The sequence below is a fragment of the Chlamydotis macqueenii genome, chromosome 3 (assembly GCF_036417535.1).
Source record: "Chlamydotis macqueenii isolate bChlMac1 chromosome 3, bChlMac1.mat, whole genome shotgun sequence".
Lineage (NCBI taxonomy): Eukaryota > Metazoa > Chordata > Aves > Otidiformes > Otididae > Chlamydotis > Chlamydotis macqueenii.
This window is the reverse complement of record NC_141558.1, coordinates 73,322,911-73,348,021: the sequence shown is the minus strand read 5'-3', so window position 1 is coordinate 73,348,021 and position 25,111 is coordinate 73,322,911. Positions and strand designations below refer to the sequence as shown.

Sequence of the window (25,111 nt, the reverse complement as noted above, 5' to 3'; positions counted from 1 at the left end):
ATCAGGGAGTATTCTGCCAGGACTCTTCCCAGTCAGGTGTTACATGTTAAGCTAACATCCTCCTCACACACCCTTGACGTCTGCAGTTCAAGATGTTTTGTATTCAGACTTCACAACGTAAATTGTGCTAACGTTGTATAAGCAAATTATCAAAAGGTCACCCAAAAAAAGAAACACCCAGGTTATGAAGAACTCTGGCTGGCATGGATGACATTCAATATCACACAGTAGAGCATCTGTCACATCTAATGACAGTAACTGTTTTACCCATGCTGGGATCTGTTTCTGTTTGCATATATTAAGGGAGGAAAAAAGGTCTCATAAGGCTCTGGTCTGTGAGATAAAAAAAAAAAAACAAAAAAACCCCACATAACACACATCAACAAGTCAAGCTCCTTGACTGAGCAAACAGCAATACTCACCTTTTGATCTTCTGTGAATTCCGAGTTGTTGTGCTGAGACTGCGCCTCTTTTTGTAGATGCCTTGCTAATCTGGATGGGAGTGAAAAAAAAAAAAAAAAAATTGTAGAGTGGAAACACAACACAGAAACACACACACCCTCCAGTCTCCAGAAAACCTATCAGCCAGAAGGTCCACAGACTGCTGCTCCAAATGGTTTGTTGTTGTTTTTTTAACAAAGATTTCTATAACCATGGAATGCCATACTTAAAAAACAAAAAACCAAACAAACAAACCCAAAACAGAAGATGGACAAAGTATGCAACCACATTAGGCAGGAAAAACTACATATATAATGTATCATGAAGGGAGAACAGGTAAGAAGGTCCTTCTAGCCAACAGGCCCTTTTATAAGCACTGACCTTTTCCCTTTCCTCATCCCCTTATTTTATAACAACAAACTGTACGCCCTGTGAAGGCCCACTGTGGTACATGCATTTATTTCACGGGGAGAGTTTGAGCCAAGGTGGCTTGCCAGGAGGCATGGCTGCGGGCATCCTAGGCGACGGCCACAAGCTCTCCCAGCACTGGAACCCAGGCGCAGGGCAGCTTGGCCCAGGCTGCCGGGGTGCATCAGCTCACATTTGCCCTGTCAGCATCACATGTGGAGCAGAGACCCCACCCCTTGTCACCACGGAGACAGGAGTACCAAGGGGTTTGGAAAGTAGCAGTAAGCAAACAGCTCGAGAAAGCGAAAGGAAGCTAGAGAGGGAAGCTATGGGAAGAGTTACAGTTTCCGTCCGGGGAGGAAGGAGAACATTAAACAAGCAAAACCTCTGCGCAATTGTTGCCATTCCCTGTAAAGAATTTAGAAAAAAAAAAAAAAAAGCAGAGGAGGAGCAGGGACGGGGGTGGAGGGAAAAAACAGGGACACCAGCAGTACTCGGGGCATCGCAATACACTTCCATCTGGAACCTCACAAGTCTGCATTGTTAAAGGGATTCAGTGGGCATTAGCCTGTTTTTTTTGGGGGGAGGGGGTTAAAATACATACAGCAAGATGCATACACCAGAACAGATTACTGTCAAAGCCTGTGTCAGAAACAAAAACCAGAACTCAATTATTCCTTTGCTTTTCCTAAAAATAAGCTCTATTAAAAAGATACAAGGATTGAGGCTACTGCAGTTTTTAATTAGCAGCAGAGAAAACACACCCAAACAGGACAAGGTAACTACACAACTCAGTGGTGTTGTCTCCCTTCATAAAGGGGGGAAGATGGTGGCCAAGAAAAGACAAAAAGCACAAACACACTTGAACCTAAATATACACTCCTTCCCTATCACCCCGCCGACGTGATACACAGGATATGCAGTCAGGGCGTTTAAAAGCAGCGATTTAAGAAAACATATCACCATAGCAGCAATATGCCATCCACAACAGGCAGCATCACAGTATTAAAATTTCCAAAAGCATCAGTAACACAACCCTCTTTCCATTTGTCACTAATTAAAAAAAAAAGCCCGCTCTAATCCAAATAAACACTTCTGGCATCTCACTTGAAGCTTGTTCAAAGTCAGATCAGACCAAATTCCACAGATGGAGACATTCAACAGGGAAGGCACTGCCGACAGCTCGGAGGGGTCTTGCATGAGTAAGCACCTGAATGAAAAAGAGCCAATCTTTGCATCAAGCTTCCTGCACTTCCAGGAGTAACAGAAAGACCTGAGCAGAGGTAGGTCCCTGGACATGGGAGACAAATAATTGTGTTTTTCAGCAGCCGTTAAATCCATGGAATGAACTAGTTTAGACACGGGAAGATCTTTCTCAGTGTCAGCAAGCTCACTGTAACCAGCTTTTCCCCAGCCTCCCTGTGTTGACCAGTACAGATGTTGCCAACACCAGCAGCGCCTGTCCAACTGCAGCAACAAACTTGTTCATCCCACCTCAGGTTGCCATTTGAGAGGGCAACACTATAAAGTCATGCTGTTATGTCTCTCCAGAGCTACAGCCAAGTATGTAAGTGCTTCTTATTTGCAGCTTCTACCCTATAGATTGAAATAGTTATTAATTTATGCCAGCTGTATGTACAAGAAGCAGATATACACACTGAAAAAGTTCTGCTCCTTCCTAGGAAATATCTCTCTGTTATCCTTTGATCTTCTCTCCCCTTTCTTCTCCCTCTTGGAACCAGAGTTCATCTGCTGATGACTACTCCATTCAGCAGAAACTCACTGATAAGCCTTGCAGGAGCAGCTTACAATACTACTACCCAAGAGAAGCCTTCCTACAAAGATATCACACTGCTCCAAAGTCAGAATAAAGCACAAGATCACCTCAGTTCTTGTCAGATGCAAGAGATCCCGGGAGGAAAAGAACAAAAGTTATACTTCAACTCTCAAACTGGACTGTGAATGAACATTCAGTGACCTTACTTCTTAATGAAGTGAGCTCAGAATGAGAAGCCTGAAGACTTTTCATTCTGAAGAAACATCATTACATGAAACTGACTGTTGAGACTGCCAAGATGGTTTGAAGCATTAGGATCCTACTGGACTCCTTGTAGATATGCACATAAGGGCAATTATTAAAATTAACTTCTTTTACTTTCCAATTATTCTTTTTTTTTTTTTTCTTCTGAGATACAGATCTGGGAGAGGACTTCTTTTCATCCCTGTGCCAAGGTTTGTAGTAACAGCTTGCCCTGCTCTAAAGACCATCAGCAAACTACAAATAACTGGACTTTAACGATGAGATTATAGCATCTCATGACTATGCTGTACTTGGCCAGCACTCTAGTTATTCTGAATGGCCACTGAACTGGTAGCCAGTGTGGTTACAGCCCATAACTTGGATAGTTCTGAATAGCACTAGAAGATCTCTCAGAGAGCATCTTTTCGGCTGACTTTCTCTTGGGGAACATGTGCAAACCTTCTGGACTTCTCTCAGAAAATTCACCATAAGAAACTTAGCCCGCAACACTCAGATAACAAGGAAATAGCTTTCATCTTCATGGTGAACAGAGTACTGTTGCAACAGGACAAGGGATAATGGTTTTAAATTGAAGGTGGTAGATTCAGACTGGACATAAGGCAGAGATTTTTTACACTGAGGGTGGTGGAACATTGGAACAGGTTGCCCAGAGAGGTGGCACGTGCCCCATCCCCAGAAACATTTAAGGCCAGGTTGGATGGGGCTCTGAGCAACCTGATCTGTTTGGAGATGTCCCTGGTCCTTGCAGGGGGGTTGGACTAGATGGCCTTTAAAGGTCCCTTCCAACCCTAACCGTTCTATGATTCCACTAGAGGAGAGCACTTGGCTAAAGCTACCAGGTATTTTTCTAAGGATACCATCAACAGTGCCCTACAGTGCTAATACTTGTCTGATACCATGGGGTTCATGGATGCTGTGGTCTCATCCAGTGCAAGCCAAGCTAACTGGGGCTGCGCCAGTGGCTGCCCTCCCACCATCGAGTTCCCTGCTCTCCCACTCTGGTTTCATCAGGGGCAGAGCACACAAGCGTGGAATGGACCTATTTTCAGCCTGAAGGGTTCCCTGGGGTTTTTGAGGGTAAGGCTGATGCTTCGGCAGTCCCTTTGCCTCAACCGGGTCCCTCCTGCGCCCCAAGCAGATGCCCCGGAGGACAGGGCAATGGGATGGGGGTACCCCGGGACACGGGTGCTCATCGCCATGGGGCTCCACCAGCCAACCGCCCCGACGGCCCACGCCCGGGGGCCCCGCAGCCCCACGCCAGCCGGTTGCCACCCTCGCAGAAGGGCGGGCCGCCTCCCGCTTCGCCCCTCGCCACCGACCGGCGGCCTCGGCGGGGCGGCTCCCAGAGGGTTCGGCCGACCCCCTACCCCCTCGTATCCCCCGCCCCTCCTCGCCTGGGGGACACCCCGACCCACGGCCTCGCGCCTTATGTAACGGCGGGGGACCCGCCGGCGGGGCCCAAGGGGTGAAGGGGGCCGCGGCCTAGGCCCGGCGGGGGCTCCCCCCTCCCTGCCCCGCCCTGCCCGGGGGCCGCTCCCCGCACCCCCCGCACGGGGCTCTGGGGCCATGCCGGGGACCGGCGGGGCAGCGGCGGGAGCCGCCCGCCCCCGCACTCACATCTGGTACTCGTCGATCGCTTCCACCAGCTGCCCCCAGGAATCGAAGTCGGTGCCTTTCCTGAAGCTGGCCCCCCAGCGCTGCAGGAGGCTCCGGGCCGCCTCCGACATAGCCCCAGCACTAGGGCACCATGCTCACCCCGGGACGGGGCACCGCGCCGGGCAGCCGCTCCCGCCGGGCAGCCGCTCCCGCCAGCCCCGCGTCCGCCGCCGCCGCCGCTGCCGGCCCGGCCCAGCCCAGCCCAGCCGCCGCGACAACCAAACACGGCGAGCGCCTCCCGCCAGCGCCGCCCAGCGGGATAGGCTGCGCCGGCCGCGCCCGCCCGCGCCATCGCTACCGAGGCGGTGCCGGTGCCCGCCCCCTCGCGGCTGGGGGAGGAGCCGTGACTTCCGCCTCGGTATCTGTCATGGCGGCAGTCACGTGGCTCCTGAGGGAGCACCGCCCTCCAGCTGGGTCCCGGCGGCGGCGGCGGCGCCCGGGCGGGAACCGCTCCTCCGCTTCCCTCTGCTGTGCTCCCGGCCGTGCCGCCGCGGGACGACCTCTCCCAGGTAAGCGGCGGCGCCCCTTTGTAGCGCTGCAGGCGGGTCACCCGTCCTCTGGGCCGCGTTCCGTCCCACTCTCGCCTCTGTTTGTGGCGTTGAGGGGTCCCTACCGGGGGAGGGCTGCGGGGCCTGGCTGTGCTTCCGTCGGCTGTCCCGGCGGGAAACACCAGCGGCGGGGCTGGCTCCCGCGGCCTGCGGGCACCCGGCGGGGGGGAGCGGGGAGGATAGCCGACGGGATCGATGCAGTCGGCCCGCCGTACCGCGCGGGACGATGACATCCGCTCTCCGCTGGCGCTGCCTGCGGCGGCGGGTGTGTGACGCACCGCCGGGAGCCGGGGCAGGGCTGTTACCGGAAGTGGCGGCGGGCCGTGGGCCATTACCGGGAGGGTCCCGGCGCCTGTGAGGGTCCCCTGTACCCGACTCCCCGGTGTCGGCGGGGCTCGAGGAGCCGGGCGGCACCGCAGCGGCTGCTGCGAAAGGGGCCGCACGCCGGGGCCGTCCGTCGGTCGGTGTGTGCCGCTGGCGGCGGGGCGGCCCGGAGGCGGTCGGCACCGGGCAGGCTCCCGCCGAACAAACCGCCCTGTGCTTTGCCGGGTGCGGGGGTTACAGGTGGTTTGGACCCGGAAGATCTCTTGCTGAGTGCCTGTCAGGCTGTCCCCCCGGCCTCGGCTGTGGCCGAGCCGTGTGACAGCAGCTCCCCTCTGTGAGCCGCGCCGCTGCGCAGGTGGGTGAAGATGTCGCCATCGGCGCTGACACGACAGACCAGCGACGACCTGGTCCGTGGCAGGGGGGCGCTGCTTGGCAGATCTCCTTTGTTCAGCTAAGACGCTGCGTGTTTTAAAACGATGAACTTGGAGATTCAAAAAGGTGAAATCGTAAGGTGATCGAGGTCTTGGAGGGTCTCCAGTTCAAGGTTCTGCTTTACCTGGTGAGACCTTGAAAGCCTTTGGGATGGAGACAGCACAAGCTGTTTGGGCAACTTGTTTCTCGGTTTGACAGTCCTCACAGTGAAGAAGTTTCTCCTTTTACCCAGTACAGACTTTCCTTGTTTCGGCTTGTGCCTGTTATGTTTCATCCTCCTGCTGTGCATCACTGTTGAAAGCTTGGAAAAACATTTCCTTGGAATGCTTATGCTGTATATGCTCTCTAAAGTAGAGGTAGAAGAAAAAAGATGATCTGTTTCAGCTGTACTCTACCGATTTCCAGATCTGTGGCATGTATGTAAATACATCAGTGTTTTCAGCAAGGTTTACTGTGTAATTGCAGTTTCATCTATATCCGTGGTGCTGCGATAAAAGCTGCTAATACATTGACCTGGTAGAATGTAACAATCTCAGTGAAGTGAGATGTACCTGTAAATGACATGGCAAATATTCAGCCCTACGCAGGAGGTAACAGTTGTAGTTTCTTCTAATGAGAAAGCATACAGTAATGTAGGACAAACAAGGTTATAGCTTTTTGCTGAGCTTGGAATAGTTGCCTCAGAAAACATATATTTCAACAGAGTGAAATTCTCAAACTAAGCATGTGGATGATGAAGACAAGGCCTATGAAAACTTAGTGTTTCAAATGGGAAAAAAAAGTAATTTATTCTCTGTATATATACAATGTTACAAATGAATTTATTTCCTATTGTTTACATTTGGAATATATTTTTGTGAGCATGACATAAATAGTACCTCAGCTGTACTTGTTCCTACAGCTCTTCATTTCTTTCCACACCTTAGATTTGGCGTAAACAACACTACAGAGAGAAAATGACCCACTGGTTTCATCGCAACCCTTTGAAGGCTACAGCTCCTGTTTCATTCAATTTTTATGGGGTAGCTACCACTCCGGCTGCGACAAAGGTTTGCAAGTAAGCGTACTTGTGATTAAATTCACTCACTCTCTTACAGTTTGGAGGACATCCTTAAAAGTAATGGTCAATCTTCAGTTTTTGTTCTGAAGAACAAACCTAGAAACATGTAGGCTTGGAGACAATAAGACACTGACGACACTGAACATTTAGTTACAAGGAATGAATTATCCAGTTTTCAATGTCTTGAGTGGATAGCAAGCCATTTTACAGAGGCAAAAGACTAAACATGTCATTGTCTTTCTGATGACTGTGCATTCTTCTGCAAAAGATTACTTGAAGTAATTTCCATAAGTGAATAAGGCATGAATGTTCTATTGTAGATAGGAATATAATGAAAAGAGATCTCAGCTTATTTTGCAGATCTGTTCTTATCTCTTCGTATGCTCATCCTATTCTAATGTTGAAGAATGTTCCTGCTTGTTAGTTGTCTTCCCTCCCCTTGCACCCAGCCTCTCTGTAGATGAAAGCATAGTTATTTTAGTTTGTGTTAGAACCATAGATTGATAATAAGTACTGATTATCCATTGCTGTCTGTCCAAAATGCATTGTACTTTAAACTAGAGTCAATTGTACCTACCCAGAGGGGAAAGGAGGATTTTTCTGTATTTATTGGCATAATTCCTCATAAAGTACCTTGCCTTGCCTTAAGATAACTAAATTAAATGCCTAGCTTCGCCTTCTTAGCCAACAAGGTGGTGGTATACACGGGTAGGTACTTCCCTAACAGTACATTTTTGGGTAGAATTTCTTTGGTTTACTTTTTCTTTTTTTTTTTTTTTTTTTTTTTTTTCTTCCCCTCTATACAGTGATTTGAGGTTGTCTCGAACACGACTGTTGGAGCTGTTTACAGACTCAAGTTGTAATCCGGAAATGATGAAGAATGCAACTGACTTGTACTTCTCGCTCTTGCAAGGTAGGAACATTTATTAGCAATACTGCAAATACATCAAAAGGTATATAATTTAAGTTTTAATGACACTTCTCAGAATGTGTCTTCTGCTAATCTTCTGTAAAGAAGCTTTGCGCTTCTCAGGAAGGAGAGTATCTTCATGGGTTCCGTGTTTGACACCAGTCATGGGTACTTGCCAGGCCCTTTCTACAAGTTTCAGTGTCCTTTGTGACCCTGCCAGTAAGTGCTGGCAGCCCTTTCCTCTTGCTTATAACCTCATTCTGCTTCCTGCTGAAGGAGAAAATGTTTATTTGTCGCTTTGATTGGGATGAATTGCTCCTTGAGTATAAATTTAGTCTGTTAATTAGTTTATAGGAGTCACTCTTCAGTGTAAACTTCTGTTTTGTCTAATGCTGAATAATAGACATGTTGCAAGTTTACACCTCTGCTGCTGCTTGTCTTAGGTCTACATATATATATACGTACTCATTAGTATAGTATCTACATTTTCAGTAGATGGTCACCTATGATGGCACATTCCCTTGAAACCTTCCTCCTGACAATATTTTGATAACTTTCTCTTAGCAGTCAGGTACTCAGACAAGTTTCTTAGGACTGAGTTTTCAGGAATCAGATGATTCATGGAAACTGTGATCTTTCAGTCTGTGGGAAGTGAGGCGGCCTTGAGCTGGTTTAGTTCCCTGAGTCCCTGGGAGGGTGTAAGCTAATGCAATATTCCAAATAAAGGTAAGATAACAGTCCATGTTGCTGCAGACAAGATTTGGAGAGTTTCTTCAGGAAAGCATCATGCTTGGTCACTAAAATCTTCTGCATGTGAAAGGAACACATATTTTCTGTCTTTATGAACGTGTGATGGCACTTAGAGCTATAGCCCTAATAGCTGCTGTTGCAAGTTTTGAGTTCTTGAAGTCTGTAAGACCGCATCAGACCACGGTCAGTCTTACCCCTCTCTGAAAAACTCCTTGGATCTGCATATGCTAGCATTTGAACGTTCCATAGCTTGAGCTTCATCCCACTGACTGCTGCTTTCTGGGCTACTGGGCATGAAGAACCAGTTTCCTGTAGCCCTGGAGACAAAAGAGATTATAACTAGATGAGTCCGTGCTTACAAGCTCTTTTCCCTCACCCTGTTGACCAGGCAACTTCTCCTGGAATTTCTCAATCACCACTATGGTGGCAGGGACAGTCAGTCACTCACCTCAAGCAGCTTCCAGCATCCTGTGCCTGGGTCAGTCCAGCTCCCAACTAGTCACCATATGGGACATGCAGACATCTGCAAGGTTTTCTTTGAGCAATCAAAGCTCAAGGATTGAGTTGGTAACCTGCTGGGCAAGGAGTTTCTTACAAGAAACCAGTAACCAAGTAACCAGTTCAGTTTTTTGCGCGTCTTCCTCTCAGGATATTGAGGAATAAAAGCCTCAGGAAATAACAGGGGTTTTTGAGTGGTACAACAATAAACATTCCCTTATCTATATCTGTATTCTCCTTGATTCCCGTTCCTTCATTACTTGTTTCTTTTTCTTACTTTAAGATTGCCTTTTGGTACATTTTCTTATTCTATAGGTTTTATCCTTTCACTGGATGACTCCTCCCAAGAATGCAAGTTGCGATACATTCAGAATTTCAAGTGGACAGACACATTACAGGGACAAGTTCCAAGGTATGTATGCTTTTATGATTACAGGCCCGATCGGGACCAGACTACGCAGTCTTTCTCTCACTCCCCCCACCCTCCAAGAGAGTAGGGGGAGATGCTATAAGAAAAAAAAAAAGGCTCGAGGCTTGAGATAAGGACAGGGAGAAATTCTTAAAGTTACCGTTATGGGCAAAACAGACTTGACTTGAGGAAAACTATTTATTTATTACTAAAAACAGCAGGATAATGAGACGGGGAACAAGATAACCTCCCGCCACCCCTCCCTCTTCCCGAGCTTAACATTATTTCTACTACCTTCCCCGCCCCCGGCGAGCGGCACAGAGGGGAAGAGGGAGTGGGGGTTATGGTCAGTTCATCACACGTTTTTTCACGCTGCTGCTTCGTCATTGGAGGAAGAACTCCTCACATTCCCTCCCCTGCTCCTTCGTGGGGTCCCTCCCACGGGCCACAGTCCTTCGTGAAGCTGCTGCGGCATGGGTCATCTCTTCCACAGGGTGCAGTCCCTCTAGAACAGCTGCCCCAGCAGGCCCTCCATGGGCCACAGCCTCCTTCAGGCCTCCACCTGCTCCAGCGTGGGGTCCTCCACGGGCTGCAGGTGGATCTCTGCCCCTCTGTGGACCTCCATGGGCTGCAGGGGGACAACCTGCTCCACCATGGTCATCACCACAGGCTGCAAGGGAATCTTGGCCAGGAGCTGCATTACTCCTCCCCCTTCTTCTGCACTGACCTTGGCATCTGCAGCCATTCCTCTCACAAGAAAAATTCTTCGCAACAGGCAGGCAGACACCTCTCAGATTCTCTTCACATCTCATTCACATCTCATCTCCTCTCCAGCAGTTTTTGCAGCCAGGCCGGGCTGAATTGGGCCCAGTCAGCCACCTGGTGGGAGGCCAGAGGGTGAGGCCCACAACGCTCGCGCTTCCCCCTCTCTGTCCCCGCTCAGCTGCTTCACATCTTCTCTTCTCTTTTTTTTTTTTTTTTTCTGTTTTCCCCTTCTTAAATACGTTATCGCAAAGGCTTTATCACGTAACATTCTACTACCAATTGGCTTGGCCCTGGCCGGCAGCGGGTCCACCCTAGGCCCAGCTGAGTCCACTGAACAAAGGGGAGCGACTTCTAGCAGTTTCCTACAGAAGCTGCCACCATAGCCCCCCCCCACTAAATAAAACCAGAACAGATAAGCAGCTATTTTCTTCTGGTCTGTTAGGTATATGTACATGTGTGAGCACAGATGTGGAGGAAAACTTAGAAGTGTAGCAAAATATTGGACACAAAGTAATTTCCAAAAACTTGTTCCTTTGCATTTTTAATATTTGCCATACTGCATTAGGTGTTCTGAAGCGTGTGTTGCCTTTATGTAAAGGCGTGATAACGCATAATCGTGGTAGGAGGATCCATTGTGTCTTAGTTGATCTACAAACTATATCTTACAGTTGGCTAGAGCAGCACGAAGAAGAGTCTTGAGAGTATAGGTGAATTGAATATGATAATGTAGATTGCTACAGTTTAAAACTTTGTCATTTGGTACTATTGCCTGACCAGTATCTTCTGACTTTTTTGAAGCACAAATGTTGCTGAAGTTCTGATTTTGTTCTTGTCCTCTGAAGCTCCTAGCACAAGTATTCCTGGTACAAACAAACAAAGCTTCTGTTTTAAGTAGGAATATAGATCTGTAACCTTCTGGATTATTCAGTCGTCTCTTGCTATTGTAGGTAATTGTGTTGTATAACCACACCTACAAATTTGTCAAGCTTTACCTAGAAGAAGTGCTCAATTTCCTCTAAGCTTTTATTCTCCTTGGAAGACAATCTGTTAAGACTCTCTTCTAATTTTCTCATGGTCATACACGTTTGTTCTTGTGCCAACATTATTCTTCCCACTCCCACACCTTTCTTTTTAATGATTGTTACTTCCTAAGCTATACTTAGCTTGCGATTGCAAATTCACTCTTTTCTAAGACCATGTTTTTAGCTTCTGAAATTTCCTGCTATTTGTACATACCGTTTTACATGCATAAAAACTTGCAATAATAATCATTTGAAGGAGATATAATAGACTCTGACTTACTAACTTAGCAGCTACAACTTTAAAGTAGACGTTCCAGAGCAAAGTTTTCCACAAAATGTGCAATATTAAAAAAAAAAAAGATGGAAAAATGTCAGCCACACCCAAAACTAAACAAATCTCAAGTTACTGTTTTAAAATAAAAGTTCTCAAATGGGAAGGATAGGCATCTGAATGTGGGAAATTACAATTATGAGCTCTTAATGGGAATAAGTTAAAGTTGAAGTATCTTTTAGGCAGTTCAGCAAGTAGGAGGTTCGGAATTGGAAATTGTTGACTTCTTAAATGAAAAATATTTTATGGAGAGAAATGTTGACTTGTGCTATGTGAACTATCAGCAGAGAGAGCTTGTTAGAACAAAATTGAAAGCATTAAATTGTTGGGGGGGGTTGTCTGTCTTTCTTTAGTGCCCAGCAGGATGCAGTGTTTGAACTGGTTTCCATGGGATTTAATGTAGCTCTGTGGTACACAAAATATGCATCAAGACTCGCTGGAAAAGAAGAGTAAGTGTTTTTCTTTTCTTCATAATTCAATTGCAGCAATATTGCACCAAAAATTTTAACAAGTTCTGAATTTTGACTGCTGTAGTGCATGTCCAGCTGAGACAGTAGGAGTTCAGGGAGGCAGTTGACCATTCATGTGCTGTAATGTCCAAGTGCACTTCAATCTCTTCTTGCATCCATGAGCAAAGTGTACTAGTACCATGTGACTGTGGTATAGAGAAAGCGTCAGTTGTGAATAAACCCTTCATCAGTCCTACTCTAAATGTCCAGGTACAAAACTGAGATTCTCAAAATCACAGCTCTGCTGACTTTTATCCCTACAAATTTCTAAACACTGAGGCTACCTTTTACTTGAAAGTCATTACAAGGTCTTACGTTTCTTTTTTCAAGTGAGTTCTATTTGATTATTTCATCATCAGACACTGTAAGAAACTTATTTATGTTGAGGGTAGCATAGCAGTGGAACAGGTTACTTAGAGAGGCAGTGGACTCTCCATTCTTGAAGGATTCAAAATTCATGTAGACAAAACCATAACTGACATCATCTACTGTTGGCGATAGTCCTGCTCCAAAGCAGGAGGTGGGACTAAATGGCACCTAGTGGTCCTTTCTAACTAAAATTTCATTGATTCATTCTATATTCTTAGTATAACAGAAGATGAAGCAAAAGATGTTCACAGAAGCCTGAAGATAGCAGCTGGGATTTTTAAACACTTGAAGGTAGAAAAAAATGTCTTTGTTGTCCATTCTGTGAATTGTCTCCAAGTACTTGACTTTTAGTCTTAGAAAAGCCTTTGCTTTTCTGACAGGTTACAAAATAAACAAATACCTCAGACTATCTGAATGATGCAAGAAAAAGAAGAGTATTATTATGTTGTGCTACCACTCAGTCCCTGCTGCTCTTTCCCAATGGCAGTGGAAGAGTTATCAGTCTGTCTGCCCAGTAGCACATGCAGCAGTGCTGCTAGCTGTCTTGAGACTTTCACTCAGTGTCCCATCTGTTTGGGAATAAGGGACTTGCTTTGCATTGACAGCAGTGGTATTAAGTCTAAACTAACTTTGAGACTTGCTTTGTACTTAGGAAAGTCATATTCCAAAATTGATTACACCTGTAGAAAAGGGAAGAGATTTAGAAGCTCGACTTATAGACTCTTACATCATACAGTGCCAAGCTGAAGCTCAAGAAGGTATCTTCAAATATACATGTTTGTTGGGGATGGGAAATGACAGTCTTTGTGGGTTTTGTTGACGTCTTGTGAAGTCTGCTTGGCAGCAATGCTAGCTTTTTCTTCTCCTCAAGTACTGTGGCTTAGTGGGGTGGGTTGTTTTAAGGAAACTTAAGTTACAATTACAGGAGGAAAATGCCAAAAATCAGTCTGATATTACAAATTTAACCACTTTGGAAGCACTTGTTCGTGACTTTCCTCCCCTCTTCTTTTTTCCTTTCATGCAATCTCTTCACCACCATGCTTGCCTAACATAAATTCCCTGTTCCTTTACTTCAAAATAGTTGCAGCTTCTGTTTGCTGGCTAGTCTTCAGACTAACCTTCCTTCAGCTTTTCTATTAATTTGGAATTATTCTATCCAAGAAACAATCTGTCTTTATTCTGCAGTTTGCTTGACTGCATAGTACTTGTTTTCTGCTCAGGCAGGGATTTTAAAATGCTAAATGCCTCTGCTGATTTGATGTGACATTTTCAATTAAACTTTAATGCTGTGGTGTGGAATTTTTTTTCAGTGACAATTGCTCGGGCTATTGAGCTGAAACACAACCCAGGACTAATAGCTGCTCTTGCTTATGAAACAGCTAACTTCTACCAGAAAGCTGGTAAGTGTCTTGTTTGGTATCCTTAGTGACCTGGTTTACGCGTTCTTGCCAGCAGACATACTTCACCCGCCCGTCAGTTGTGATATTAACACTGTTTCTCAGTGGATATGCTTTGTATGTTTAGCTTCTATTTAGCTCGTTTAAGGCTTCAGTTATCACTGTAACAGATATATTTTGATAAGGCCTTTTGTTTTTATGGGAATCTTTTTGTGCAGCTAGTAGTTTGAAATGTTAGTGAGGGGAGAGAGAAGAGAGAGAATGTCTCGAGAATATGTAGTAACAGCAAAGAAATGGCTTGATGTAAATGGAGTGTGTTTCAGCTGTCTTTGGGCAGTAGATTGTGATGCAGACTGTAAAGCGTGTAGCAGGTTAGTTATGTACGTCCTTCCAAATGAGTACACTGATCTGTGGGCTTGCTGAGGCAAGTGGGAAGGTCCCCAAAATATAAGAGATGGAATGTTGTAACATACATAGACTTTTATAGGTCATTACTTGAAACTAAACTAGGAACAAGCTTTGAAATGCTGCCTAAAAATACTTAGGAAAATTAGCCTTCCAGACTTCGTGGACAACAGTTTCAGGGATTCTAGGGACAACTGCATATTGATAGCAATATGCTCAATAAACGGCATATTTTTGGTTTTTTTCCCTCAATAATTTATCTGTGCCTTTGCAGGACTAATTTATGTCACTTGTTTACTTTTTAGTTAAGATCCATTGCTAAGTTTAAGAACTGTGGTCTGGGGGCAGGATTTTTTTTTTTTTTTAAATATCTTAAAGAATAACTTTACATATGTGTTCACAGATCAAACGTTATCCAGTTTGGATCCAACCTATGCAGGTAAATGGCGGAAGTACTTAAACTTGAAGACCTGTTTCTATATGGCCTATGTAAGTACTTTGGTTGACATCAGTCACAGTTTTTAATATTGTCTAAGGACTGGATAGGGAATGGGGGCTAAGTACTGCATTAACTTTTTTCCCATGCTGTGAAAACAGACTGTGCAGTGGCATTTTAAGTGTTTTTCTTGACCCAAGTGAAATTATTGCAGTGTGGAATTTATTGTGAATTTACTGTATTGCTTCTGGATTCAGTGATGTTTGTTGCAGATTCCAGATTCATTTTTTAAGTGTTCAGGTAGTTTTAGTTTTTAGAGTCTTTGCTTTGTAAATTTGATTTGGGTTCATCCTCGTTCTGTGATGGGTCTTAATGCTGCACATTGGTACAGTGAAAGAGAGAGATTTCAACTAGACCATATGCTAGTGCTTCTGGTAAAACAGCCTTCATGAAGCTCAGAGTTACTCTTGGCTAGACTTGCGACAGCTTGCTTCATCCCTGCCTCACAGTGTTTGTGTTGAACGGCATTGTTCAGTGAATGCTGCTTTGACTGGCATTCCCAAATTTTCAGCTATCTGCAGGGAGTGGCAGCTTCAAAGAGATGCAACTCTGATGTAAGGAAGAGCAGAAGTGAATTGGTGCAGGAAGTCCCCAATGACGTTGGTAATGATTTTGTCCTCTCCCGTTAGGCATACTGTTACCATGGTCAGACTTTACTGGCGAGTGATAAATGCGGGGAAGCAATCAGATCTCTGCAGGAATCGGAAAAATGTAAGTGTGACTGAGACTGGAATACAGGGTCTGATGATGACACGCCTGTTTTATTTTGCTGTATTGTGTTTATTTGGTCTCCCATAAACTTAAAATTTTATCTGTCACCTGATGAAAATCCAGCACACTTTTGAATAGAGACAGTATGTATTTTTTTTTTCTTACCAAAGACTGTCTTTCATAACACTGCTGCAGAAAATTTCATCGTCACTGCTCAGCCTGTTAAAGGCTTTGAACTGCCTGCAATACAGTGTAAAAATCAATTGTCTGGTCATCATGTTTTCTGGTCTGGATGTTAAGTTACTGCAGCCTTTTCTGCTTTGGAGGTTGCTCTGTCTTAGATTGAATAGTAAAGCTAGACCACATATGTATGTATGTTTGTTTTTAAACAGGTTTCAGTAACTTATTTCCTTTCTATTAATTTGAAAGGTAGATTAAAGGAAGTTAGCAGTAGTTCAGGGTTTTCTGCCCATCCTTCTCTCTTCAAAGCTATTGTTACCCCAATGGCCTGCACTGTGTGACTTTACCACAATGTGTAAAAAATGCTCAAATCATCAAACTGGAAACAATATTAATTTTAAAAGTAACTAAAAATAATTTAAAACAAACTAAGTTGAATTACTAGCAGTAAAACAAATTCTGTGGTTTTTACTGTGCCTGCTGTTCAGAGAAGAGCACTTCTTTTCCCACTCCATATTAAGTGGTGTTTATTTTTGGGCATCAGCTGTGTATGGCCTCTCTTTTGCCCTACCACATGGCACAGTTCTTAGGCTTATTGTTACATATTGCCCCACACATAAGAATGCTTTCCTGCATCTTCCTACCCAAAAAGCTGTCTTTTTTTTTTCTCCTGTTCCTAGTCACTTTTTGGATGCAGTAAATCTTGGCTGCAAGGGCTGCCTTTGAGCTAGTTTATTTTTCTTTGTAAGAAGCAAGAAGCCTGAATGGATTCTGGTATCTTCTGAAACCAAAGCATTGTAGATCAGAACCATGATTTAATAGACTCATGTAAATTATTTTTATTACGTTTCTTTCTTGCAAAGTTTTTGCCAAGGCTGAAGCATTGTGCAAAGAGTATGGAGAAACCAAAGGGCCTGGGACTACCGCCAAACCTTCTGGACATCTCTTCTTTAGGAAATTAGGAAGTTTGATTAAGAACACACTAGAAAAATGCCAGAGAGAGAATGGATTCATGTAAGTCATTTGTGGTTGGTACGGTATTCTGTGTGAACCATTATTACTTCATTTGCCTTTATTTCAAGCTGGGATGGTGAATTTTACTCTCCAGTTTTATATTCATTTAGAGTATGACACGTAACTTAAAGGTAAATTTGCAATTCTGTAATTTTCTCTTAGCAGATTTGCTGTGGCTCTGCGCTATCACCCTCTCTGTGTTCTGTGCCACTTCAGCAGAGTAGGTTGGACTGGCATGCTGGAGAGGTTAAGCAGTTTTCTTCCTTCATTCCTCAGCCACTTTGTTTCTTTTCCTTCTGCACAAGAGAAGGTCCTTCAGAGCTTGATGTGTGGCTCCAGCGTGCTCTTCCAAGCTCCTGGGATCTAGTAAACAAAAGAGGACCGAAGGGAAATGAAGAAATTGAGTAGCTGACTCTGCTTTGTTAGCACGGGAATCAAAACATAGTCATCCCTTCAGTGAAGAATGTGCTTAGGGTGCTAGGAGCTTTACCAGTCTAAGTATAATTCATACTGTGAATAGGGCTTTCTGTTAGTTAATGCCCCTTCCAAAAAGAGTTTGGAAGTAGTTTAGAATAGAAAGATTAGTTTGGCTTTAGAATTCTTTTGCTCATTTCTTTTTCTCCGCCCCCCCCCCCCCCCCCCCCCCCGCCTTATGATTTGGTATTCCATAATAAGTTGGTTATTTCCCTTTTTCTGGTGTTTAAAGACCTGCATAATAGGGGAACTCACTAAACAAAAAGGATTGTCAAGCTGAACTGCAAATAGGAAAATAAATACTCTACCCTGCTTTGGTTCCAATAACTGTTGTCATAGCTTACAACAGTAGCATACAGGAGATTTCAACAAATCCATGTCCCTCTAGAAACAAACTTTGAAAGAGAAACCAGATAACCGGTGACTGTTTTGGGATATGTGTCTGCCACAGAGCTCTGCTGCAGCATGAGAAGTAAGGTAGCGTGTGCCAGTATGTGTCAGTTTTCAGCTCTTGCTGGTTTGCCGAGGGTAGATTTATACCCTCATTGAGGCTTTGTGTTGTAGCAAGTCTTTTTGGGTGTTGCAGTGTGGTTGCTATTATGCACATTAAGACTGATTTAGGAAAAGAACTGTCCTCTTCATCTTTCTTGGGAAGTATTTTAAATCCTCGTTTGGGTTTTGAAGGTCTTTTTGGACAAAAGGTGCTCTTCTCATTGAAGCACTGTGAATAATGGTTATCAAGTAGGAAAAAAACTCACCTAGTTATTAGAGGATGAATACCAAGAAGGAATTGCTTTTGTTCCTGTGAATCTTACTGACAGAATGGACAGTGCCTTAATGAAATGCAAGAGAGCAGCAATGATTGCCACTGTAAAAAACGCAGATTGTATTTCTTTAGAATTGCAAACAAGACTTGCAGAGATAGTAGATTGTGTTTTAAAAATATTGCTGTATTCTATTATAGCTATTTTCAGAAGGTGCCAGCAGAGGCTCCCCAGCTGGAACTGAAAGCAAACTATGGCTTAGTAGAGCCTGTTCCTTTTGAATTTCCTGCCCTGAACGCACATTGGACTCCTGAAACACTTGCAGCATTTGATCTCACCAAGAGGCCAAAGGATGACGCTGTAAGATAAGCCTACGTACTGTTCTTTCGCATTAGCTTTATTCTGTGCATAATATAGAGTTACTGTTTTGCTCTCCTGTAATGCTCCCCAGCTCAGTGCAGGACGTAGACACAAGGCTAATGCTCAAGCTCACGTTTCCACTGTATCAAGAGGCAAGTCAGTTAACCTTTCTGCCACACTGTCAGCATCTGGAAATCAGGAGTCATTTTTTTCTAAGTCCTTAATAGGAGGAAATTCTTTAATGTGTCTAAGATGCTGAAATATTACAGGAGTGAATGCTATAGAAAGATTCTTTTTTAGAAAAGGAGTCGTTTAAGGATGCTGAAATAGAGAATATTTGGCTTTACCCCCTTGCTTGAGGCTTGCTTAAAGTCTTCAACCTTGGAAAGAGAGGAGACTGTTAGATTAGAATGTGTAAAGTGAGCTGTGCAGACACAGTGGTTTGTACTTGTGGTATTTAGGGTTTTTTTTTTCTTCTTGTTTGCAGGCTAAACCAAAACCAGATGAAGAAGTAAAACCTGTGAAGGAACCAGATATAAAGCCTCAAAAGGACAGTGGATGCCAGATTTCTTAAATGCCATAAGTGCTTTTAATTCACTGTATTAATTGGACTATGGGGCTTTAGTTCTGATCTTCCTTTTTCTGATTCTTCTTTTTTAATTTAGAAGACTAATTTAATTTACTTTTGTTAGTATGCGTCTCTCTTGCTTGAGAATGTGGTGGATTTCTAGGAGTTTATTTATATCTGACTTATTTTTTGGTTTAGTGGGATCTCATAGAATGAGTGGGTTTAAATGTTCCTATTGTGCCTCTAGAGAGTTTCTTTTTGTGGGTTTAATTTCTACCCACAAATAGCAAAGGAAGTATCATTATTGTAACACTTGAGGATTTTTCCATTAAATTATGTGCTATGTAATGTCAAATTCTGCAAACAAAAGTTTGCATGAACGGTTACATTTTTTCTGGTTTTCTCATTCAGGCTTAACACTCTTGCCATGTTCTGATCCACTTAATTGTATTAACTGAAGAAAATCTGGGTTTGGTTTCTAACACCTCTATGGTATTTCACAGGACTTTCACAGAACTTGGAAAACCTTACGTTCTGCATAACTGGAGCACAATTTATCTTCTTCTGAAATAACTAGCCTCTGTTCTTTCCCCTATAGATTAGGGCTCCGGTATCAAGTATTTGTAGTAAGGTACTTTAGTTTGTCCTTAAATTAAAATCCTTTAATATCAAAGTGTATGTGAAAGTGATGCAGCAAGTAATATGAAAGTGCTTAAAGGTCATGCATCACAATGTCATTAATTCAACATTTTTGAATCTTGAAAGATTGGTAAGTTTTAAAGGTGTGTAGACGGTTAAAATCTCCTGGCACTAGAAAAGCTCCATTTGAATTCATGAAGTTGTCATGGGTAAGGTAGTGGAATTGTAACTAAGGTGCTGTGTTTCCATCTGGGTAGTGTCTATAGGAAGTTGTTAGGAGAACAGAGAGTAAAGATGAGCTGGAGAGCTGATGGCACAACTGGGAAACCAAGCTCTAGATTTCCTTTATGCCATATGTAAGTGTAGTATTGCACCAAAACCAGCTCCTTATGAAGAGAACTTGTTAAAAGCCAAGCCCAGTCAAGACTGAGACGGTATTTTGTAGAACTTGCTTCTTCCACTGCTACCTACTGTGGAAAATGTGATAACATTCTGTAGTGATGAGCACTTCAGAACACCCATGTCAACAAAAATACAGCCTTTTGATTTGCTGCAAATGTGAAAGAATATGATGGATGTGTTGAAGTGAGGCCGTACAGTCTCTGGGTACAAGTTGCTGCACTTCCCTTTACCTGAGAAAAAAACTGAACAGCCTGAGAATGTTCCCATTTCAACAAAATATTATAGCATATGCACTTACCATGACGTGTACTCTAAACACATTCCTCACTTCGTACTGTTTGGATTGGTTTATCTTCCACTGTAATGTAATTCAGTGCTTCTATTTGAAATCTTTCATGGGACTGAGAGTAACTTAGCTTAGAGGGCAGGTGTGTAGCTCCTTGAAGGCCTGTGGAAAAAGAAGCTGTTGAGGAGGCTAATAGGAAACTCAAGACTCTTCCCGAGGCATAGAATTAATTGCTGCAAAAGGCAAAGAGCATCTTAATGTTGGCTGTTGCGGGTGAATCAAATGCAGAACTCATTGCTTCCAGTGATGGATTTTTCTTTCAGCCAGTTTTGCACACAACAATAAGTGTAAAATCAGCTGAATTGCTTTAGAAGAAGTTTCGGTTCTGCAAGTGATTAAGTGGGTAGAGGATAATAAGTATCAAGAAGAATGTATGTATAAAATTGGTCCATTTCTTCTGATGCTGCCCAGGGGCCTGGGGTATGTTTTATGAAGAGTTGGTCAGATCTGTTCATAACTTGATCAGCTGACTTTTTAAGACTTCTTATGTTAAAAGACCAGCTTAGCTTTTGCCAGAATGGAGCCTGGAGCTACTTTGCCTATGCATACTTTAATTCTCCTAAAAACCTACTACAGCTGTAGTCATCTGCCCCCTTTAAGGATCAAGATGCAGTTTACTCAGTTTCATAATCACGATTTTTCAGTTACTCATTGTTTTTCAGATGCCCATGTGTGTTAATATGTACATGTCTCAACCTAATTAATTTTCTTTCTATGCTGACTGGATTCCATTTTCCCTCCTCCCCTCATTTTCCCTTCCCTCTGCTGCACACTGTGGCACAGACTGACCCTTGTTTGCTAATGCATGTGTAGGTGTGGGACTCGTTTCCAGTGAGGCTTTTGCCCATGGGTGTATTTCAGTATATGAATATCTTAAAATAAAATGAACAGATCATGACTAAATCATTCCCAAACAGCTTCTTAGGAAAGACGATTTTGTGGACTTGCAATTCTTAATTCTTTGGATGCTTTCTCAGACCAAGTGGTTTGTTTCAATCAAATTCACTGCTAATAGTTTGGGGCATGACCAAGTGGATTGTGTCAGATTACGGCATTACTTAAGCCTAGCTGTGTAACCTGTTATGCCATAGCTGTTTCAGTAAATATGATGTACTAGTTTAAAAATAGACTAATGGAACAAACTAATTCACTTAGCATGTGTTGCTTTTCAAGACAAACTTTATTTACTCACAGTTAAAATCCTATGGCAAACATTGGATAATTTTGCCCCAAAATAAGAAACTGGACCCTGTTTAGTTTGTGAAGTATAGAGAGCTGTGAGTCAATGAACAGTTTTCTCTTTGGTTTTGTTGGGTAGTAGCAAGAATTATTGTAAATAATATGTAGATTAACTGTCCAATGTGGTTAAGAATATGGGTGAACTGTCAGGGAGTTTCACTTAATCCGGAAACCTAGCAGCCATGTTCCTTCTGTTATTATTTCCTTTAGTAATTTTTAAGAATGAGATATTTTGAATGGTGACTTTTTAATACTCTAATGCTGCAAGAGCCTGTTTTTGTGGCCTCTCTCTGGTTTTAGAGGCTCTCATGGCTAAACCTGCAAATCTTCTTGGTGTAAATAGTCTTTAAAAACTTGTGCCCAGTCTGAACTAGGACAAAACTGCAGCTAAATAAAATACAGAGGGCCATATTTTGTGCTTTTAAAAATGTGATGATTGTCTTTAATCTACTATAAAGCAAACCATTAAGCTCTTTGTAAGATTTCTTTTTTAAAAACCTTCCTTCATGTATTTAAATATACTTCCTTCATGGATTTAAATATACTTCCTCCATGTTTCGTGGTTTTGGGTTTACAGTAGTTAATCTCCATCCCACATATGACACTCCTAGAACTGAGGGACTAAATCTGGCCCTTGGAGGCTGATGCGTGCCTCCCACTGGATTCAGTAGAGGAGTTTTTTCTGTCAGCCTAAGGATGGCGTTTGGTCACTTAAATGTTCAGCATGAGTATGTGGTGCATCTGTAACGATGGTATTGGTTCACAGTATAAGGAAGAAAACAGATCCCTGTGTCTGTGTAAAATATAGCCAACTTTGCACTTTAGAAATTTCTGATCTTGCCATTTCGGTACAATACACTATGGTTGTAAATACTCCTTGCTGCCATTTATTTGTGTTGCATTGATTTCAGTACTGTGCTCTTGGTAGGATTTTTATGGGAAACGTTACTAAAATGTATTTTTAATTGTCTGTGTATAAAAATAAACTCATGAAGCACATCTCTGCCTTTAGTAATGGGAGAACATAAGAGGAGGCTGTAATTTATCTGCTTTCCATGTCAATTCAGAAAACTGAAAAATTTCTCTCTATTGGCTGCGAGGTGATACGTTTCATCCCATCCCTGCACCTAGTGTCTGAACTGAAGTTTCAGCATTAATATAAATCTTATTCATGCCTATTAATTATCCCTTAAAAAAAAAATCTATCTCTAAAGATCACTGCCAAATTATCACAGCAGCATAAGCTGCCTTATTTTTCCTTTTTTTTTTCCCCCTAACTGGCCCAGTTGAGTGAAGAATAAAGTACAGCGAGTATGACTGGCAGGGAAAAGCCTCTGTAGTGGGTACCTGTTTCCAGATTCTCAGTGCAGCATAATGGCTTTTCTACAGCAACCATTGGATTAGCTCAGATCTTTCCCCGCTGGTGATGCTCTCAAATTCAACAGATGCCACATGGTAACTGAAGGGGACCTTGATCAGCTTTTTATGTGGGAAAGCCTGCCTCCTCTGGTGTTGGTGCCTTCACAGATTACAACCTTCTTAAAGCCATCCTGTACTCTGAATAACCAAACTTCAATGGAAGTGGCTCTCATGAGATTGACTGAGCAGCCTTATTTTGTGCAGTCACCATGCAATCTTAAGCTTCATAGTTTGAAAATTTGTATATAACCACGAGTTTCAGAATTCCATTTAAAATAAACAATCTTAATGTATCAGTTTTTGTTTCATCATTTAAAATCCTAGTGCTTGCAAAGGTCTATGGCATTGTAGGATATTCTGTGTACTACATGAAGGGATTATTTGGGAAGTGCAGTCTGCAGGCCACCAGCGGGTGGCAAATAGATTTGTAGGAAACATGGTTTTTCATTTTCAGAGTGTGGGAAAACAATAGATATTATGGGGGTTGGATAAGAGAACACCGTTCCCCAAAGTTCAGCTCACATCCTGACATAGGCTACAGCAGCCTTAAGCTAAAACGCAGTTGCTGCTCGTGGGAATGGAATGCGATTGCCATGGACAAGGCTGACTCTGGCCTAACGGAATGTACAACGTCCTTGAGACAGGGAACAGAGTGGTGCAGAGGTACCACTGCTCATCCCTGTTATCAAGACTGGCAAAGATAACCACGCAGCTGCTATCGAGGAGGATGAATCACAGCTGCTGTCTCAATAACAATGGTGAAATCGTGTCCTGTAGCTGAACTTCGCTCATTGTAATGTCATTATAATACCAAAACACACCTCCATCCCAAAAGCTACCCACCTCCAACGTGTGACCACGCCTCACTGAGCATGCATTCTGAATTTTGACTAGAGTCACTCAAGCTCCACCTAAAGGTAAAAACCAGTATAAAATGGCTTAAGAAAAGGGGGATATTAGGGAAGAAGACCACCATCGAAACTTTGAGATCGGTCGACAGACTGAGCCTATCTGATACCTATCACCAGTATCACTCAAATCTGCATTTTGTCAGGAACCTATATAACAAATTCTTGTTGATATAATTAATACAAGTTTCCAGAAACTTTAATAGTTTGCATCGGGGACTTAAGGGATTTATCTCACTGTCATCGCTCATGAGAGTCCCTGAATAGGTGAGGCAAATCTCCTCTGATCCTGTGGGCTTCCAAGAGGGACTTTGGTTTCAGTGATGCTGCCAGCGTCAGCCTGGCAGGCTGGCCAAGTTGTAAAGGGTGCGAGGAGATCCCCCTTGTCTTTAACCAGAGCGTGGTAGGCAAATCAGGCGCAAGGGTCTGGTCTCTCTTGGGAAACCTGCCAGCTGATCAAATTGCAAAGGGCTCGAGGGAGCCCCCCCTTCTCACGTCTCTGTCTTCCTTCTCGACTTTTCGTGACACAGAGGCATGGTTGTCTCTTTCAATTTTTAGTGTAAATACACGCTAATGCCTTTTAGCCTCTCCAGTTTTAGCACAGTTTCTAGAAGAAAAAAAAAACAGTCTCTTTCAGAGAGACTCTCTCAGAGTCTATTGGACTCTGATGTCTGTTTCCTTCTGAAAGAAATCTTTTTTCCCTCAACAGAGTACTTTGAAAAAACCTACAGAAAAAAATGTTTTTATTCATATATGTTGTGAATTCAGTAAAAGTATCTATACCTGATTCTATAATGTTTTTCCTCCTTCCTAGTAATTTAAAGGATTTAAATTTCTATGTGGTCTTCGGATAATGCAAATTGCTTGACTGTCTAAAACTATCTTCTACTTAATTTTGATAATATCAAATAATGTTACAGAAATGTGAAGACTAGACTGTTTTGAGCATAGCATTGGGAATTTGACAATGTCCTGGATATTGACTTTAAGACAAATCTTCCTCCCCTATTTAGAAACTAAAATTTTTCTACTTTATAGGATTTTTTTTATCTGACATCAGATTCATCCATTCAACCAGTAAGCCAACTAGACAGGTTGTTACACTTGGAGAGCGCTCATAATTTTAGCATGTAGGTGCTGGACTGGATTTTTATTTTCCTTTCCTGAAAGGAAATCCCTTCAGCTTCAGCAAAGTGATCTTTTCAGCAGCAACCTGCTATGAACTCTGAAACGGATTTTCAAGTCACAGAAAGTTGCCTTGGTTTGTGTTGGGAACTCCTGAAGACCACGATTTCCCTCACATTGGTTTGAAAACA

The 25,111-nt window shown here is 43.2% G+C and overlaps 2 protein-coding genes across 7 annotated transcripts in view; one reads left to right on the top strand and one right to left on the bottom strand.

The window, feature by feature from the left end:
- Positions 1-4,698, bottom strand: part of AIDA (axin interactor, dorsalization associated) — a 31,705-nt gene extending 27,007 nt beyond the window's left edge. For both annotated transcript variants that reach the window (XM_086745888.1, XM_086745889.1), the window contains exons 1-2: positions 4,508-4,698; positions 423-492 (exon numbers count right to left, since the gene is read on the bottom strand). In XM_086745888.1, coding sequence (XP_086602014.1) covers positions 423-492; positions 4,508-4,617 — 180 coding nt within the window. In that variant the 5' untranslated portion in view covers positions 4,618-4,698. The remainder of the gene's footprint in view (positions 1-422; positions 493-4,507) is intronic.
- Positions 4,699-4,918: 220 nt separating this feature from the next.
- Positions 4,919-23,183, top strand: BROX (BRO1 domain and CAAX motif containing). Of its 5 annotated transcripts, none has more exons than XR_015258026.1 (13): positions 4,919-5,055; positions 6,777-6,907; positions 7,717-7,823; positions 9,384-9,480; positions 11,949-12,044; positions 12,692-12,764; positions 13,126-13,231; positions 13,784-13,873; positions 14,679-14,764; positions 15,401-15,482; positions 16,526-16,676; positions 17,539-17,622; positions 18,115-18,218. XR_015258026.1 is itself a non-coding variant. In XM_086743701.1 (13 exons), exons 2-13 carry the CDS (start codon positions 6,807-6,809, stop codon positions 18,846-18,848), a joined length of 1,236 nt encoding a protein of 411 aa, XP_086599827.1. In that variant the 5' UTR covers positions 4,919-5,055; positions 6,777-6,806; the 3' UTR covers positions 18,849-23,183. The 5 variants fall into 5 exon arrangements, 3 of the variants coding, with proteins under 3 accessions (XP_086599827.1, XP_086599829.1, XP_086599828.1); XR_015258025.1 differs by having other exon boundaries at positions 17,539-17,627; positions 18,115-18,210; XM_086743701.1 differs by lacking the exon at positions 17,539-17,622 and adding an exon at positions 18,762-23,183 and having other exon boundaries at positions 18,115-18,274.
- The last annotated feature ends 1,928 nt before the right edge of the window (positions 23,184-25,111 follow it).

Excerpts from the sequence above, each read along its gene's own strand:
- BROX (XM_086743701.1), top strand. The coding sequence starts at position 6,807 with ATGACCCACTGGTTTCATCGCAACCCTTTGAAGGCTACAGCTCCTGTT. Across the intron at positions 7,824-9,383 it reads GTACTTCTCGCTCTTGCAAG|GTTTTATCCTTTCACTGGAT; the intron begins GTAGGAACATTT and ends CTTATTCTATAG. Across the intron at positions 14,765-15,400 it reads CCTGTTTCTATATGGCCTAT|GCATACTGTTACCATGGTCA; the intron begins GTAAGTACTTTG and ends CTCTCCCGTTAG.